Source organism: Dendropsophus ebraccatus, chromosome 5 (assembly GCF_027789765.1).
Source record: "Dendropsophus ebraccatus isolate aDenEbr1 chromosome 5, aDenEbr1.pat, whole genome shotgun sequence".
Lineage (NCBI taxonomy): Eukaryota > Metazoa > Chordata > Amphibia > Anura > Hylidae > Dendropsophus > Dendropsophus ebraccatus.
Window position 1 is genome coordinate 48,791,029 of NC_091458.1, and position 18,511 is coordinate 48,809,539.

General features: G+C 43.3%; 1 protein-coding gene across 1 annotated transcript; it reads left to right on the plus strand.

Annotated features, from left to right (window-relative positions):
• The first annotated feature begins 488 nt into the window (after window positions 1-488).
• On the plus strand, window positions 489-17,508 carry DDX23 (DEAD-box helicase 23). Its single transcript, XM_069970101.1, has 17 exons — window positions 489-578; window positions 5,234-5,427; window positions 5,744-5,827; window positions 6,010-6,103; window positions 6,345-6,410; window positions 8,112-8,250; window positions 8,715-8,848; window positions 10,958-11,070; window positions 11,225-11,368; window positions 12,512-12,737; window positions 13,063-13,208; window positions 13,364-13,541; window positions 14,773-15,015; window positions 15,097-15,248; window positions 15,344-15,452; window positions 15,815-15,989; window positions 16,160-17,508. The coding sequence occupies exons 2-17, from the start codon at window positions 5,234-5,236 to the stop codon at window positions 16,381-16,383; spliced, it is 2,421 nt and encodes an 806-aa protein (XP_069826202.1). The 5' UTR covers window positions 489-578; the 3' UTR covers window positions 16,384-17,508.
• The last annotated feature ends 1,003 nt before the right edge of the window (window positions 17,509-18,511 follow it).

Sequence of the window (18,511 nt, forward strand, 5' to 3'; positions counted from 1 at the left end):
CAAGTGGTGTATTCTTTCTATTCTGACAGTGCTCACTGTTGCCACCTCTAGTCCATGTCAGAAACTGTCCTGACATGAAAGTAAATTACAAATCTTTATAACATAAGTTGATCTGAAATTTTTTTTATTTTTTTTTGCCGGAGTACCCCTTTAAGGACAAAAGAGGGACTTATGTCAAAAGTAGGGACCTTCCAAAAGAGGGATGACAGGTAAGTATGGCTGTATAGTGTAATGCAGTATTTCCCAACTCCCAGCATCCATTGACCACCTTTCACTGCTGCAGAATGGATGGGAGTTGTAGTTCTGGTACAGCTGGAGAAGAGTGCCATATATATGGTACACATTGTATTGCTCGCAGTCAGAGTCTCTAGAAGGCATCAGCACATCGCACTGCAGAGCCGCTTCCTGGGGAAGACAGAAAGGCATGCCGGGAAATGTAGTCTTCCAGTCTGCGTTGTACGTATCACGTGTCTTTACGTCTGCTTTCCCAGCGTGCAGCGCGGCGGCGTGAGAATCATGGCGGCTCTGTGAGAGCGAAGTGATAACGTAAGAAGTGACCAGGTTACCGGAATACAGAGGTGAGAGGGGGAAACCTGCGGCCGTGTCCTCCGTATTGGGCGGGGGGAGATGTCAGGGCTGTGCTGCTTCACGGGATAGTACAGGGCTGTGTCACCGGGAACGGATGTTACAGGCGGCACAGGACATCAGTAACGTGTGTATATATATGTGTGTATTCTGCTCAACCGTACAGATACCAGTATGGCAGCAATATATTGCATGACTGTGAGCAGGTGTATATAGATCAGGGACGGGGAAGCTTCGGCCCTCCAGCTGTTGCAAAACTACAATTCCCATCATGCCTGGACTGCTAAAGCTTTGGCTGTCCAAGCATGATGGGAATTGTAGTCTTGCAACAGCTGGAGGGCTGAAGGTTCCCCATCCTTGATATAGATGGATATATATGTCTGTGTATGTTAGTATTGTGCTCAGATACCAATATGGCAGCAATATATTACATGACTGAGCAGGTGTATATAGATGGATATATATGTGTATATTAGTATTCTGCTCAGATAATATGGCAGCAATATATTACATGACTGTGAGAAGGTGTATATAGATGGATATATATGTGTATATTAGTATTCTGCTCATCCACATAGATAACAATATGGCAGCATTATATTACATGACTGTGAGCAGGTATATATAGATGGATATATATGTGTATATTAGTATTCTGCTCAGATACCAATATGGCAGCAATATATTACATGACTGAGAAGGTATATATAGATGGATATATGTGTATATTAGTATTCTGCTTATCCACATAGATACTAATATGGCAGCATTATATTACATGACTGTGAGAAGGTGTATATAGATGGATATATGTGTATATTAGTATTCTGCTCATCCGCATAGATACCAATATGGCAGCAATATATTACATGACTGTGAGCAGGTGTATATAGATGGATATATATGTGTATATTAGTATTCTGCTCATCCGCATAGATACCAATATGGCAGCATTATATTACATGACCATGAGAAGTCCCTGAAAACTAAAGCTCTGCTGTAGGCTCTGTTCACACCATATTGTTTCCCCACCATATGGGACAGTCATACAGAGACGCTTATTAGTTATTGACTGCAATGCAAGAGAAGTATCCCATGCATCTGTGATGCCCTAAACCACAGCTACTACTCCAACCATGCCCTGGCGAACCAAACAGCTGTGTTCCTAACCCATGGCTCTCCAGCAGCTGCAAAACTACAACTCCCATCATGCACTGCCAGCGGAACTGCAGTGGTCCCCAACCTGTGGTGCTCACTCTAGCGTTTGCATGGAATAATCTGACGATTAAAGCCCCTTTATCTTGGCCAGTCCAGCCTGTCCATGACAAATATTAAAAACATAAAGGAACATGGACTTGTTCTTTGGATAACACTTCCACACCAGGACCCTTCACTGTAACACAAATCCGAGGAGCTCCGCTTGCATCAGCCGCAACCCCCTCCGAATAAAGGATCAGGGTGCTGCTTTCTGCTCCCTGGAATAAGGTCTGAGCTAGGTTCAGCTGGAAAAGATATTTAGGGTACAAACACACACGGCTTATACGCTGCGTATTTACTGCTGCGATACGCAGCAGATACTCAGCAGGTTAGATCTAAATAACTGAACACAGTATCAAATCTGCTGCGTATCTGCTGTGTGTGTTTGTACCCTGAAAGTGACTACCACCAGGGTCAGGCTGAAGCACAGGAGGCGGGCTGACTCACCCTTAGTGGGAAGAAACTCCAGCCCCTCCATGACGTGACTCCATTAGAATCAATGGAACCCTATCATAGAGGGGCTAGGGTTTCCTCCCACTAAGGGTGGGTCGGCCCGCCTCCTGTGCTTCAGCCTGGGCCTGGTGGTACAGTCACTTTAAAGAGGATGTACCACCTGAACCCACGGATCGATTGGCGCCGGCACGGGGAAGCCGGTGCCGCGGTCCTTTTTTCGGACCGCAGCCTGGTTTCCATGCACGGCACCGTTCGATCCAGCAGTACCAGCCGGTGCTAAAGCACTGGAGGTCGGCTGGGCCGCCCCCAGTGGGAGGGAATTCCCTCCCCTGTATGATGCTGCTCGCTTAGAATGAATGGAGCTGCGTCATACAGGGGAGGGTATTCCCTCCCATTGGGGGCGGCCCAGCCAACCTCCAGTGCTTCAGCACCGGCCGGTACTGCTGGATCGAACGGCGCTGTGCACGGGAATCGGGTGGCGCTCCGAAAAACGGACCGTGGCACCGGCTTCCCCGTGCCGGCGCAGATCGATCCGTGGGTTCGGGTTAAAGAGGATGTACCGGGTGGTACATCCTCTTTTTAAGGACACCTGTCACCCCCCATGCCGGGGTGACAGGCTCCCGACCCCCTGTTAGATCCTCCTATACTCACGTGATCCCGCCGGGTCCCGCTTCCTGAGCCGGTCGGCTCACGGAGATATCAGCGCCCGAAGCCCGGCGCGCACGCTGACAGCAGAGTCAGATGCCCATAGAGAATGAATGGGGAGTCCGATGCTCCGTCATTCTCTATGGGCATCGGACTCTCCTGTGAGTGCGCGCTTCGGGCGCTGAAATCTCTGTGATCTGACCGGCTCAGGAAGCGGTACCCGGTGGGATCACGTGAGTATAGGGGGATCTAACAGGGGGTCGGGAGACTGTCACCCCGGCACGGGGGGGGTGACAGGTCCTCTTTAACTATAAAAAAAATAACAAAGGGTTAACAATAAGGTTTAATATTAGGCAACTTTCACACTATTATAAAAATGGGCTGTGGGCTTCCTGGACGTGCATCTGCCTGGAGCTAAGAATACTATTGGCCTCTTGGTCTGTGACTGTGGGCAGCCTATGAATAACACTCAGACGCATCCATGTTCATCCTTTGCACCGATACATGGTTTTGCAGACCACAAAATGGATATGGCCATGGGAAGGAGGACTTTAAAGGTGTCTGTCAGCTTTATACTGTGCTCAGAGCTGCACACATGGCTAGATGATGGAGAGATTAAAAAAAAAAAGTTTTTTTTTAGCTTTTTGTCAAGGTTTAAAATTGTTTTTCTTTCAAGCCAAGTGTTGTAGAGGCCGGGCTGAGCTGCAGCATGCTTACCTCCTCACTGCCTTGCATAAGTGATATACAGGGTTTTGCTTCCAGCACTGAGCATTGTACATCATGCATGGAGTAGTGAGGGAGGCGTGCATACTGCTGCTCAGCTTGGCATCTATGACTTGAGAAGAAAAACACAGTTTTATAACTTTTCAGGCAGCATTCAGCTATCTGCAGCCCTGAGAACAATATAGAGCTGACAGATTGCGCCTAACATGTACCTGTCAGCACGGCCACTTACAGAGCACTGGCCAATTCCTCTCTTTTGGTCAGTTCAGATGCAATAAGACCGTAATGCGCACAACCCCCATTGGAACAGAATGTATCTATGCAGACCCAAACTTCCAGATGAAGTGACAAAATCCCAGCTGCTTCGGCAGTGACGCTGCTGACGAGTCAAGTAAGAAATGTATTATGCCCATTTACATCTGCCGTGCCCTGACACACAGGAGTAGCTTTGTGAATAAAGAGACTGATGTTTCTCATGTGCAAGGTTATTTGGTGACATTTTCCTTTACTGGTCAGTGAGAGAGATGTAGCTGCCAGACACATCAGTTGTAGCTTATTTCTCAGGCAAGCCGATGATACAGATGTAATACACACAGATTGCCTTGCATTGTCCAGCATTTGGATATGAGCTGACAGAACAAATGTCCTTAGTTCCATCTCTCCCTATAGTATACAGTTTAAGGCTGGGTTCACACTATGTATATTTGAGGCTGTATTTGGTCCTCTTGTCAGGTCCTCATAGCAACCAAAACCAGGAGTGGATTGAAAACACAGAAAGGATCTGATCACACAATGGTGAAATTGAGTGGATGGCCGCCATATAACAGTAAATAACTTCCATTATTTCAATATAACAGCCGTTGTTTTAAAATAACAGCAAATATTTGCCATTAAATGGCGGCCATCCACTCAATTACAACATTATGTAAACAGATCCTTTCTGTGTTTTCAATCCACTTCTGGTTTTGGTTGCTATACAGCCTCAAATATACAGCCTCAAATATACGTAGTGTGAACCCAGCCTAAGGGTGCGTTCACACCTACAGGATCTGCAGCAGATTTGATGCTGTGTTCAGTTATTTAAATGAAATCTGCTGCAGAAAATCAGCTGCAGATCCTGTAGGTGTGAACGCACCATAAGGGTGCGTTCACACCTACAGGATCTGCAGCTGATTTTCTGCAGCAGATTTCAGTTAAATAACTGAACACAGCATCAAATCTGATGCTGTGTTCAGTTATTTAACTGAAATCTGCTGCAGAAAATCAGCTGCAGATCCTGTAGGTGTGAACGCACCATAATAAAGTAGTAAGGACATGAACTGATATCCCCTGAAGTAAGATGGCTCCACTCTCCATATTTGTTTTATATATTTCCTTTTCTCTCATGAAATAGTAATATAGCGATGTTGAGAAATGTATTTGGTGTCATCCATGATTACTGGAAGTTATTAGAAAGATTATACAGGTGTTAACATTAGTCTGTTGTACTTGAAGAGGTTATCCCAAGGTGATAGAAAGCGGGCAGAACATTTCATTCCTCAGGTTGTTAGAATACATTTGTTGCTTTTAGATGGCCGGAGAGCTGACTGACAAACGTGACCGCGATGGGTCTCCATCAAAGGACCGCAAGAGGTCAAGGTCTCGGTCTGGTGAGAGAGATCGCGATAGAAAATCCTCCCCATCGAAGGACAGGAAGAGACATCGGTCTAGGGAAAGAAGGCGTTCTCGCAGCCGGTCCCGGTCTCGGTCAAAGTCTAATGAACGGTACATCCAACTTAAACATATTTAATGTCATAAATTATGCATATACTTTATTTAAACGTTATTCCAAGACAGAAGGGTGTTTTGTAGCTGATCGGTTGGGTTATGACTGATTGGACTCCCACTGGTTAGTAGAGTGGAGGTCAGATGTTTCCCCAAGCTAATGGATTGGAACCAAGCATGCTCTGCCCCACCAATCAGCTGTGGATAAAGAGGATAACTTATACCCTTGGGCTATTCCCTTTATATACATAATGATTTTCCATTGTGCAATATTTTTTTTAAATTATGTGTATTTCTGCTGATTTTATTTTAATAGGGATAGAAGACAAAAAGATAGAAAGAAAGATGGCGGCAGAGAGAAGGATACCCACCGTCGTGACAAAGACAAAAAAAGATCAAGGTAAAATCAGCTTGCTTACTTGTAAATACATTTCACAGCCTTTTGTCTTCTAGCACAGGGCCGTTGTGGCGTCATAGCTTAGGATTCTAGCTCACAATATCTAGCTGGGTCTGTGGCTAGACATCAACGTAATATTTGGGCCACACTCCTTGATACTTGATTTTTTTTTTTATTATGTGCAGAAGCCCATCCCCCAGCCGCAACAAAGACCAAAAGGTGAAAAAAGAAAAAGACATTAAAAAGGAAGATGAAGAAGCACAAGAAAAGAAACCCAAGGTACCTGCGGAGGCCATTAGAACCTTTACCCTATGTTTGTACAATCTAGATATGTAAAATGAAGCATGGAAAATCTTTCCTTTTTTTTTTTTTTCAAAACTGCAGCAGACACTTGATATGATGACAATGTGCAAATACATGTTGCAAATAAGTCCTAAGTTTGTATGGAAGCACCTACTTTGTTGCTTTCTGCTTTTGCATTGACCATTGACAATAAGTAATACTTTGTTTTGTGTCTCAGGCGCAGCCCCTTTCTTTGGAAGAGCTGTTGGCTAAGAAGAAAAAGGAAGAAGAGGCAGAGTCTAAGGTAGGTAATTGAGATGAGCGAACCGGGTTTGAGTCGTTCCGAACCCGAACGTTCAGCATTTGATTAGCGGTGGCTGCTGAACTTGGATAAAGCTCTAAGGTTGTCTGGAAAACATAGATACAGCCAACGACTATATCCATGATTTCCACATAGCCTTAGGGCTTTATCCAAGTTCAGCAGCCACCGCTAATCAAATGCCGAATGTTCGGGTTCGGATCGACTCGAGCATGCACTAGGTTCGCTCATCTCTAGTAGGTAACTTTCTTTTAGAGATGACTATAATCTACACAGTCCAACAGACTGCTGTAAACTATAGCTAATTTGTATTCAGGTCACCCATAATAGAACTTCCAATGTCATTTAATAATCCCTATATTACAAACAGCCCTTGGCCTCCTCTTTCCACACCCCCCGAGTTAGCTGCAGAGGGATTCTTCCTTCTTAATAAAAGTATCAGAACTTCCCCTGTAGTCAGGCATCTGCTCTAAGGAGAGTAATAGCTTGTTTTCAGAGCAGGGGAGCCCAAGAAGCTGCAAACACCTCTACTGCTTTGAGGCCAAAAACATTGCTTCAGGTTGAGCACCTGCATTACCCACCATCGAAAGACAGTGGAAGGTTGTTAAGGGGTTATTATCACAACTAGATTTGAGTGAACCTCGGGCACGTTTGGGTTCCTCTGAACCAGAGCATGCGCCATTTGACTACCGCTGGCTGAAGAAGTTGGATGCAGTGCTAGGGAGTCCTGGAAAACTTGCTATATTTTCCAGGCAGTCTTAGGGCTGTATCCAACTTCTTCAGCCACCATTATTCAGACATCGCATGCTCCGGTTCAGACAAACCTGAGCATGCTTGATGTTTGCTGAGCTCTCATCATAACATTTCTAGATAAGGGACAATGAATGACTTAAAAGAGTTTTCTGGACAAAATGGATGACACCCCCTCCGATCAGCTATTCGGCTCCCACACTACACAGTGAACAAAGTTGGTCAGCTCAGCTTCTGTTCATTAATCTGCTCATCAGTCCATTTTTTCCAGAAAACCCTTTAAATGGAACAAAGCCTGAAAGGCAGTGCATAACCCAGGAATTCGGAAAGAGAGAATTCTCGCGTCATCTACAACCCCTGAACTATTCATAACACTATGGTATTCGTTTGGGCCCAAGTGTTCTTATTTAAAGGAAAAAAAAGTGTAAAGCAAAGTCAACTGCAGGCCAGAGATCAGTAGTTCTAACTTTTAAATAATGTATCCCATGGGAGGTGGTGTTTTATTTTTTCCCTTTTCGGTTCCTACTTTAAAGGGGTTATTCAGCGCTACAAAAACATGGTCACTTTTCCCCCTCTCTTGTCTCCTGGTCAAGTGGGGTTTGCAAGCTTCATTTACTTCAATGGAACTGAGTTCCAAACCCCACCCAATCTGGAGACAAGAGGGTGAAAAGTGGTCATGTTTTTGTATCGCTGGATAACCCCTTTAATGTTTTTGATGCACGAGGTTTTGATCAGATTCCTTTTATATAACTGACGTGTACTTTGTGACTTTGGCCCTGCCCTGTCTGAAATCACCTGTTATAAGGCATTGACTTCTGCTTCTGATACCAATGTATCTTTTTGATAATATAGAAAACCAGATAAAAGAAAGAAAACTATTTAAGTTTTCTGGTTTTGTTTAGTAAGTGATGTATATTTAATTTCACCTTGGTTTAGCCTAAATTCCTTTCCAAAGCGGAACGGGAAGCAGAAGCAATAAAACGCAGGCAAATGGAGGTGGAAGAACGACAGAAACTAATAGAAGAGGAAAGGAAAAAAAGGAAGCAGTTCCAGGATCTTGGAAGGAGGATGATGGGTAATACACTGTTTACTACTTTTTATGTTGCCATTTTATGTTTGTTTGTTTTTTTGTCCCTTTGTTTATGACCAGTTCTTAGAGCATATTGTTGCGAAATGGAGAATAAGGATTAGATAACACTGCAGGTTTTATTTTATGAAGTGGTGGTGGTGGTGTAATTGTAGTAGTAGTTTATTACTTTTTCCTGGAGGGCCTCTACCCAAAAGCAGACCATTCACATGCATTAGCTGTCAATGCTTGCTTGTGTTTTACCTATAGATGCAATATTATATGTGGATGCGATACTTTATGATGTGAATCTGCGGTAAATAGTTTTGTAGCAGCCTTTATAAGGCTCTGTAAAACAAACTATACACAAACGTATTTGATTAGTTAGGTATTAGAATACCCAAGACTATAGTGTTCATTTACCTTCTACCATATGGTTAAATTGTCTTGGTGTCTTTGTTGCCAATTTGCAGAGGATCCTCAGGAAAGAGAGAGACGAGAGCGGAGAGAGAGAATGGAGCGAGAAAATAATGGCAATGAAGATGATGAGGGAAGGATAAAAGTCAGAGAAGAAAAGGATAAGACCAAAGAACTTCAGGCAATAAAGGTACCATCAGTTACATACTGTGTGCGCTTGTTGGTTCTGGAGTCAATACACACTGTATTAGATGCATCACTTGCAACCTTGGCCTGAAAATAAATTTATGGGGTATATTGTGTCTTCCATGAAAAGCTTATATTATGTTGCAAAAACATTATGGTATAAACTTGTTGTATTGGTTGAACAGATCACTTAACTGAGAAGTCTGCGACCTTTATGGTGCCTTTACATGTACCTGATCCGTTTTGGAATTTCACACTGCGAGCTTGCAGCGAAATCCAGTGCGGATCCATGCCTTTTACTCAGTCACAGTGGGATGACAATTCCGCTGTGAATATGTAATCCTATTCTGACAGTTAAGGGATTTGCAGCAGATTTCGCTGCGGATCAGTTGTGTGAAGCTACCCTAAAAACGAATTCAGTGCACCTCTCAATAAATCTGGTGAATCTCAGGATGCTGTGTGGCAGTCTCAGAAATCTGTGCCAACTCTGAGCTGATTTTCTCCATGACTTTTGCAGTTATGGTGTTTTTACACAGAAAGATTTATCAACACATTTTCTAAGCCAAACCTAGGAACTGACTATAAACAGAAATCAGGTCATAAAGAAAAGGCTGAGATTTCTTTTCAAATCCATTCCTGGCTTTGGCTTCAAAAATCTGTCCATGTAAACACACACCATAAATCATGGAAAATGGGGTGCAGAAGTAGGCCACACCCCTCCAAATTTTAAGTTCACCCTGCAAGACAGTTTGTCCATGGATTCCTTGTAACTTCTTTTTTTTATGATTAGCACAAGGATAAAGGATAAAAGCAGTGGCTTCCCTGGCGCAGCCCGTCTGGACCAGGAGTCTGATGTCTGAATCACTGGGTTTCCTCAATGTTACCGGACACTGACTCCACGTTCTGGTGAAAAAAAGTTCTTTATTTGCATTTAGCTACGCGTTTCGAGGAGGCCACCCTCCTCTTCATCAGGCATGTGACATTAGGTGCTGGTGTGCATTTTATAATGAAGTTTATAATGGGTGACCTGGAAGTGATCTCACTGGGTGTATGAACCTGTGACATCATAGGTCAGCATGCAATTGAATTGAAACAACTTTTATAATTTATACATATAAAAAACGAATTTGATTCAAATATAAATATAAATAGAATACAATAGAAACATATATGATAAAATGCTGTAGATACTATAAAAGGTCTACACTCATTCTGTGATTAAAAAATAAAATAATAATTAATAGATTGTTTCAAGGTGGTGTTCATTCCTCTGCTCCACAGCCTACCTGCGGATGTTGGGCTAGGCATTAGCCTAGGTAAAGACACAAACACCAAATGTTTTATTTTATTTTTTAATCACAGAATGAGTGTAGACCTTTTATAGTATCTACAGCATTTTATCATACATGTTTTTTATATTGTATTTTTTTTATATTTGAATCAAATTCTGTTTTTATATGTATAAATTATAAAAGTTGTTTCAATTCAATTGCATGCTGACCTTTGATGTTACGGGTTCATACACCCAGTGAGATCACTTCCACGTCACCCATTATAAACTTCATTATAAAATGCACACCAGCACCTTATGTCACATGCTTGATGAAGAGGAGGGTGGCCTACTCGAAACGCATAGCTGAATGCAAATAAAGAACTTCTTTTCACCAGAACTTGGAGTCAGTGTCCGGTAACATTGAGGAAACCCAGTGATCCAGACGGACTGCGCCAGGGAAGCCACTGCTTTTATCCTATTTTTCTTTGTGCTAATCTTGCTGACTGATCTCCTGGCTGAGTTACCGGAAGGTGGCGGGCTGCAATCCCACTGCAATTTCAAGCTCTGAATAGTGTTGTGCCTAATTCAGTACGACCACATTAGGTGAGCGTGCATACTGTGTACTTGTGTTTGTGGCTCCCTCAGAGTTAATTTTCCTGCACATGCAGCTCTTGTTTTTTTCTTTCATATATCTGTTCTTTTTTTATGAAGCATACAGATCAGATTTCCAAAAATCTCCTCTGAATTGCTGCCGTGTTTTAAATTATATGTAGTACATCTCTTTTTAATTTCTGATCACAACATGATCATTATATTACCGATTTATTTCTCTTTATTTAGGAACGTTACCTAGGTGGTTTAAAGAAGAGGCGACGTACTCGACATTTAAATGACAGAAAGTTTGTGTTTGAGTGGGATGCATCAGAGGACACTTCAATTGACTACAACCCACTGTAAGTGAAGGCTGCCAGTGCAGATGATACTTTAATATGTGTGGATTTTTCTCTGTTTGCTAGACTATTGCTTAATATAACATTTAAATCTCTTTTATGAAACATGAAACTTAAGAACTTGTAACAAGCTTCTGTCTTCTAAACTTTCTTCCAGATATAAAGAGCGGCATCATGTTCAGCTGCTTGGTCGTGGATTTATTGCAGGTATAGACCTTAAACAACAGAAGCGTGAACAGTCTCGCTTTTATGGTGACCTTATGGAAAAGAGAAGAACTTTGGAGGAGAAGGAGCAAGAGGAGTAAGTAGAATTCTGAGAACCATAGTCAACTGTAAAATCTGTATCTGTAATCTGAATGAGAGACATTTAGGCCGCATTTGGCTATAGCTAAGACAGGGCATTACAATCTTTGCATTAGAAGGCTATTTTGGCCCTCTGTCATGTTAGTCAGACAGCACAGTGAGGAGTAATCACAAGGCTGACCTCCTGGGCCATAGAGAAGATTCATTAATATATTTCTCTGTTTTTTTTTTTTTCTAACTGGATCAAATGAGAAATGGAAATTAAAGAGGTTATCCAACATTATGAATATTTTTATATAATGTTGCCCTTTTGAAAAACATTATGACAAAACTTATGCTTACCTCTCCATGTTCCCACAGTGTCCTGTTGTAGTGTCCCTTGCTGACTGCAGCCCTGCCACTTCCAAAATAAACTTTGTCTCGGAAGTGACATCCTGCTCAGCCAATCACTGACTGGGACAGGACAGTGCCACAGCCAGTGATTGGCTAAGCAGGCTGTCACTTCTGAGACATGATTGTCTAAGAAGTGGCAGACCTGCCGTCAGCGGGGACACAGCAAAAAGACACCAGGGGTGTGCAGAGAGGCAAGCATAACTTGGTGGTTTTGTTTTCCAAGAGGGCAGGATGATATAAAAAATTCCTCCTTTAATAACTCCTTTAAGCAAATACTTTCTGGTAATCTTTGCATTTTTGGGTTATGTTCACACTACGTCAGAGACCGGCCGTTCCGTACCTAAGTACCGGCCGGATCCCCCGCATCAGAGCTTCCACCTGCACACTACGGAGGGAGCAGCCGGAGCCGCTCGATTCATAGTGTGAACTGACAGGGTTTCCTACGGCCGCAATTCATTGAATTGCGGCTGCTGAAAACTGAAAAATGTCAAGTTATTTGCAGGGCCGCACGGGATCCCGGCCGGAGCGTATCAAATGTGTATACGCTCCGGCCGGGATCCCATTGAAACTAAGGCATTGTTCCACCCCGCAAAGACTACGGCCGTTGTTGCCATCGGCAACAACGGCCGTAGTTTTACGTAGTGCGAACATAGCCTTGTTGTGCGTTTTTTTTTGTGCATGTAATACCTCAAATATATGAGGCCCTGACCTCCACACAGGAATAATGTTGCCTATTGAACATTTACAGGGTTCGGCTGCGCAAGCTAAGGAAGAAGGAAGCTAAGCAGCGCTGGGATGATAGACACTGGTCTCAGAAGAAGCTTGATGAAATGACTGACAGAGACTGGCGTATCTTCAGGGAAGATTACAGCATCACCACTAAGGGTGGCAAAATTCCCAACCCCATTCGTTCCTGGATTGATTCCTCCTTACCACCACATATTTTGGAAGTTATTGACAAGTGTGGATACAAGGTTTGTTCTGATAAAGTATAGATATTAGTGTTTAGATACATATAAAATAGCTTTTGGCAAACACTCAATCTCACATACCTGAGCCTTGTTTCCCTGTTTATGGATGGTTGAGACACATCAGATGGCTAGAGTATCCAACTAGTAATGTGGGTGCTAGTCATATATGAAACTGTTACACTCTTTATATGGCTTTTAATTTGTAGGCAAAGTACAGATGTATATCTACAATGGCAGCACATTACTAATAGCTAATTTTCACGAGAATTCTTTAGTCTCTGACTTCCTTGCTGTTATGTTGAATTTTTTTTCTTTCCAATTTTAACAGGAACCTACACCTATTCAGAGACAAGCCATTCCCATTGGTCTACAGAATCGTGACATCATTGGTGTGGCTGAGACTGGCAGTGGTAAAACTGCGGCCTTCCTTATTCCCCTGTTGGTCTGGATCACAACTCTGCCCAAGATTGACAGGTCAGAAACATCTCTTTTCTTCCAAATGGCCTCATGCTGTGTGATAACCTGTAATCTGAAAAATAGTCACATGATACAAATTATCATTATATCCCAGATTGTGAAATTTGTTTTTATGATGGTTAAAGTTGACCCTGTTTCATTATATTCTGTAGGATTGAAGAGTCTGATCAGGGACCATATGCGATTATTCTGGCTCCAACCAGAGAACTGGCTCAGCAGATTGAAGAAGAAACAATCAAGTTTGGGAAGCCTCTGGGTATTCGAACTGTTGCTGTCATTGGTGGTATTTCTCGTGAGGACCAGGGATTCCGGTTGCGAATGGGTTGTGAGGTGAGTCTTGTCAGTTTTATGCGACCTTTTTGCAATAAAAAAAGTAAAGTTTAAAAAAAAAACACACAAAAAAGCATGCACCATGAAAGAAGCAGCAAGCTGCACATGGGCTCCACCACTCATTCATTATCCATGGGAGCTGCTGAAGATAAAGTCTAGTACTTGGTTATCTTTGCCAGCCTCATAGACAGTGAATGTGTGACTCACAGCTCTAACAAAGCCTTGGGCCCCTTTTCCTGGAACTTGTGAACCCCTTGTAGTCTAATCCCTTGTGGGAGGGGGGCAATAAATTTTAAATCTGAATACCTCCAGCCGAAGGTGTCCTCACAGTGATACAGCCATGCCACTGCAGAGGTTTTTGTCCTTGAACAGTGGATCACAATGCAGAAACCTGGCTGTGCTTTTGCGTCCACCAGCACTTAATTGGAGGAGCACCACTGTTACACACTTTCAACACCAGGTGGCATTATACCATGTAGGTATGATGAGTGAACTTGACATATGTTCAGGTTTGTTTGGGGGGTGAGCATTTCACTCCTGGTGCCTGGAGATGTTTGATACAGCCCTAAGGAGTCTTGGAAAACAAGGATAATATAGGCTGTATCCATGTTTTTCTGCCAACCCTAGGGCTGCTCCATCTTCTCCAGCCACCGGGAGTCATCACTAGTCATAACCTGTCACTGGATCAGCATGAGAGTGTTGAACCAGCTTCTTCAAGTCACCACTGTACACCCCCCTCCCCCCCAACAGAGTCCATTAATGCTGAATACTGCTTCTGCAATATATGTAAGGCTACTTTCACACATAGCAAAACCAGCTGCGGAATGCCGTTAGACTCCCATTATGAGAGGGAGGCTATGGGAGGCGCGCGCTGCTGCTTTCCCCGCGCTGAAGAATAAAAATGTTCATTCTTCAGCGCGGAGAGACGCTGTAAGAACAGCAGCACGCGCCTCACATAGGCTCCCATTATGAGAGGGAGGCTAACGGCATTCCGCGGCGGAATTCCACTAGTTTTGCTATGTGTGAACGGGGCCTAAGACTAGGTAAGATTCAGTCTCATGACAGAGGTATATTAGAATATTAGAAAACTACCTTGGTTGCTTTCCTGTTTTTTGTTTTCTTCGGCTTAGGTCTGCGTTCATTTTGTGGAATTACAACTCTCTCCTGCAATACCTTCGTAATATAGTTTTCAACTGTTTAGTAAAAATATTTATTTGTTTCTTCGCTAAAGATTGTAATTGCCACTCCTGGACGTCTTATTGATGTGCTAGAAAACCGCTACCTGGTGTTGAGTCGCTGCACATACGTGGTACTGGATGAAGCTGACCGTATGATTGACATGGGTTTTGAACCGGATGTCCAGAAGATCTTGGAACACATGCCAGTCACCAACCAGAAGCCTGATACAGACGAGGCCGAAGATCCAGAGAAAATGATTGCAAACTTTGAGTCTGGAAAGCACAAGTATAGACAAGTGAGTCTGTGAACCTTAGAATTTCCATTTTCTTTCAGCTGTGTGTAACCACTGAATAATTTTACACCATTGTTTTTATAGACGGTCATGTTTACCGCGACTATGCCTCCAGCTGTGGAAAGGCTGGCCAGGAGCTATCTCCGTCGTCCAGCAGTGGTGTACATAGGATCTGCTGGTAAACCTCATGAGAGAGTTGAACAGAAGGTGTTCCTCATGTCTGAAGGAGAGAAGAGGTACGTTTTTTTCATTCATATATAATATTTTTTTTTCCTTCTATGTAAATTATGTCAGCATATACAATAATCTTTGTTTGACTCCCATCTTATAGGAAGAAACTGCTTAACATCCTGGAGAAAGGTTTTGATCCACCAATTATTATCTTTGTCAACCAGAAGAAAGGTTGTGATGTACTGGCCAAGTCCCTGGAGAAGATGGGGGTATGTGTCCAGCTCTGTATTTTAATTGTAATAATGTTAGCTCTAAGTTTTCTGTGTTTTAAAAACCAGAAATTTGGTGAGGCTCAAACACATTATTTCCAGGGATCTTGGGAAAGAAAGAATAGTAGAGTTTGATTCCAACATGCCTGATCTTTTGTTCCCACAGAAGATATATATTGCTTACTTGCGTGTTCATGGTAGGGCTGAAAAATAGTTGTCCGCTTTTTATATGTATATCTATCGGCCTTCCACCCATATTGGGTGGCAGGGAACTGTCTTGGAGTATAGACAACCATGGTGGAAGCTTTTTTTTTTTTTTCTTCATGATAATGTACTAATCTTATGATCTTCTCTTTCCGCAGTACAATGCTTGTACGCTTCATGGTGGTAAAGGGCAGGAACAGAGAGAGTTTGCCCTTTCTAATCTTAAGGCTGGAGCTAAGGATATACTGGTAGCTACAGATGTGGCTGGTCGAGGTATCGATATCCAGGATGTCTCTATGGTTGTCAACTATGATATGGCTAAAAATATTGAAGGTAAGCTTATACCTTCTTTCAATTTCTTTAATTTATCTTATGTAATATTATGTTGTGTCGTAAATCACGTGACATCACAGCATTTTGTTCATAAGAAAACATCCTGTACGTAAGGGAACAACATCTTAACTTATAATGTTACAAAAAAAAATATTATTCTTTCTTTACAGACTATATCCATCGTATTGGTAGAACTGGAAGAGCTGGTAAGAGTGGTGTTGCCATCACATTCCTCACCAAAGAAGACTCGTCTGTGTTCTATGACCTTAAGCAAGCCATCCTTGAGAGTCCTGTTTCGTCTTGCCCACCTGAACTGGCCAACCATCCAGATGCCCAGCATAAGCCTGGTACTATCCTCACAAAGAAGAGAAGGGAAGAGACAATCTTTGCTTGAGTTGAACCTGGGGGCATCAAGATGCTGGTCTCTGGCACTTGACTATTTTTCCAGATTTTATATATTATGTGAGAAATTGTCACCAATGACTGCTATACATGTTAGGAGATCACCAGTGCTTTTCTCGATAACATTATGGTGAATGTGATGACCTCTATATTTTGATCAATGTAAGTAACTTATGGAACAAACATTTCTGTTCCTCTTTGTTGAAATATCCATTCTTTTCTTTTTTTAACTCTTAATTTTATCTAAATGTAAAATTACATGTTGGTCATTCTCGCTATGAGCAATGTGAAGTTAGGTTGTGAAACCTGGTGAAAAGATGAAGCATTGTCTTGCTTCTCCTGACCACTGGAGTTTTGAGGGTGTGTCTGGGAAGAAGACTCGCCGACACAGTACAATAAAGACGGTCTGGAGAAACAAACTGGAATACGGAGACACTTCATAAGGTTTTTTTTTTTGCTTTTTTAGTAAATTGAATCCAGTGATTCAGTCCAGAGCTTAACCTCTTGCTATTTGGAGAATATTTTAGACAGTTTTGTGTTCATTTTTCCTTTAATTAACAATTTTCTGTCAGTTTAGTTTTTCCATATATTGCAAAAAAAAAGGCAGTGGCACCATCTGCAACTGTGCTGGCATTATCATTGCAAGATAACACTGCATGCGTATTACATTGTGCAGATGAGTGCTACTAAATGTGATGACAGCAGAATGAGATGTTGTTATGGTAATGGTTTGTGGCCCATTGTATGTTGACAATCCAATTCACATTGGATTGTGATGTGACTTGGTTGAACCCATGTTTCAAGGTTGCTGTCATGGGTTCCTACCCCTTATTCTCTTGTATTACATTCTTTATCTAGGTTTGCTTCCATGATTCTATTGATGTAGAACAATGTCACAGTATTGGTTTCCAGAATCAGAGGTCTATTGTATCATTCAGTATCAAGCACTAGGCCACCATATACACTGCTGATTTACATCCCTGTTGTCTCCTCAACTGAATCAAATGCTAACTGTATGGTGACTTCTCTGAACTTGTAAATACATGTGTTGGAAGTGTATATTTGATACTTTCCACAGGCTGCAGCTCTGTGGATCTGAATAAAATACCTACTTGGACCAGTAGTATTTGTGAGTCCTTTTCGATTAGTGTAATAAGCTAGTTTTCCATGATGATTTTAACCCTTTAAGGACAGAGCCTAAAATGATTTTAAAGAGCATGTACCACCCAGTACATCCTCTTTAACCTGAACCCACGGATTGATCGGCGTCTGCACGGGGAAGCCGGTGCCGCGGTCCATTTTTTGGACCGCTACCCGGTTCCCGTGCACGGCGGCATTCGATCCAGCGGTATCGGCCAGTGCTGAAGCACAGGAGGTGGGCCGGCCCGCCCCCAGTATGAAGCAAGCCGCGTCATACAGGGGAGGGAATTCCCTCCCACTGGGGGCGGGCCGGCCGGTGCCGCTGGATCGAACGGCGCCGTGTTGGGGAACCGGGCGGCGGTCCGAAAAATGGACCACGGCACCGGCTTCCCCGTGCCGGTGGCCAATGGATCCGTGGGTTCAGGTTAAAGAGGATGTACCTGGGGGTACATTCTCTTTATAGAAGTTCAGCGAGGGGACATTTTTTCTCTCATCTTCACGACGGCACCACAGGAGTTAACTTGTTCCCTAGGGACAGGAAAAGCACAAACACGAGAGGTTAAAAGCCCCTCCCCTTCCCACAATCACCAGTGCTTTTCCTGTCCCTTCGGGAAGGCACGAGAGGTGGGGATCCGTCGTGAAGAGAGGAGATCCCCGAAGAAAAAGAATCAAACCGATCAACCCCCTAGCCGGGTTGATCGGGGTTCGTCCCCATTCCTCCCAGGGAGCGGCAATGGATCAGGAGATCCGGGGGTTCGGGATGGTCCAGTCCGTTTCATCCCGGTGTGAGCGGTCTGCGCGGGGTCCTGATCCTGATCCGGTTGGCTCCCCGGGCGCACGCGAACCAGGTCACCCGCTGCCAGATAAGTAGAGGCCGCGGATCCTCCGGGTGTCGGTGCGGCCTACTTCCGGTACGGCCGCATGGTGTCTGACCTTCTTCCGGTCACGCGGCGTTCACCGGAAGTGAGGTGGCGGGGGTC

Coding starts and splice junctions, on each gene's coding strand:
- DDX23 (XM_069970101.1), top strand. CDS start 5,234: ATGGCCGGAGAGCTGACTGACAAACGTGACCGCGATGGGTCTCCATCA. Junction 6,411..8,111: donor AAGAAGAGGCAGAGTCTAAG/GTAGGTAATTGA, acceptor ACCTTGGTTTAG/CCTAAATTCCTTTCCAAAGC. Junction 8,251..8,714: donor TCTTGGAAGGAGGATGATGG/GTAATACACTGT, acceptor GCCAATTTGCAG/AGGATCCTCAGGAAAGAGAG.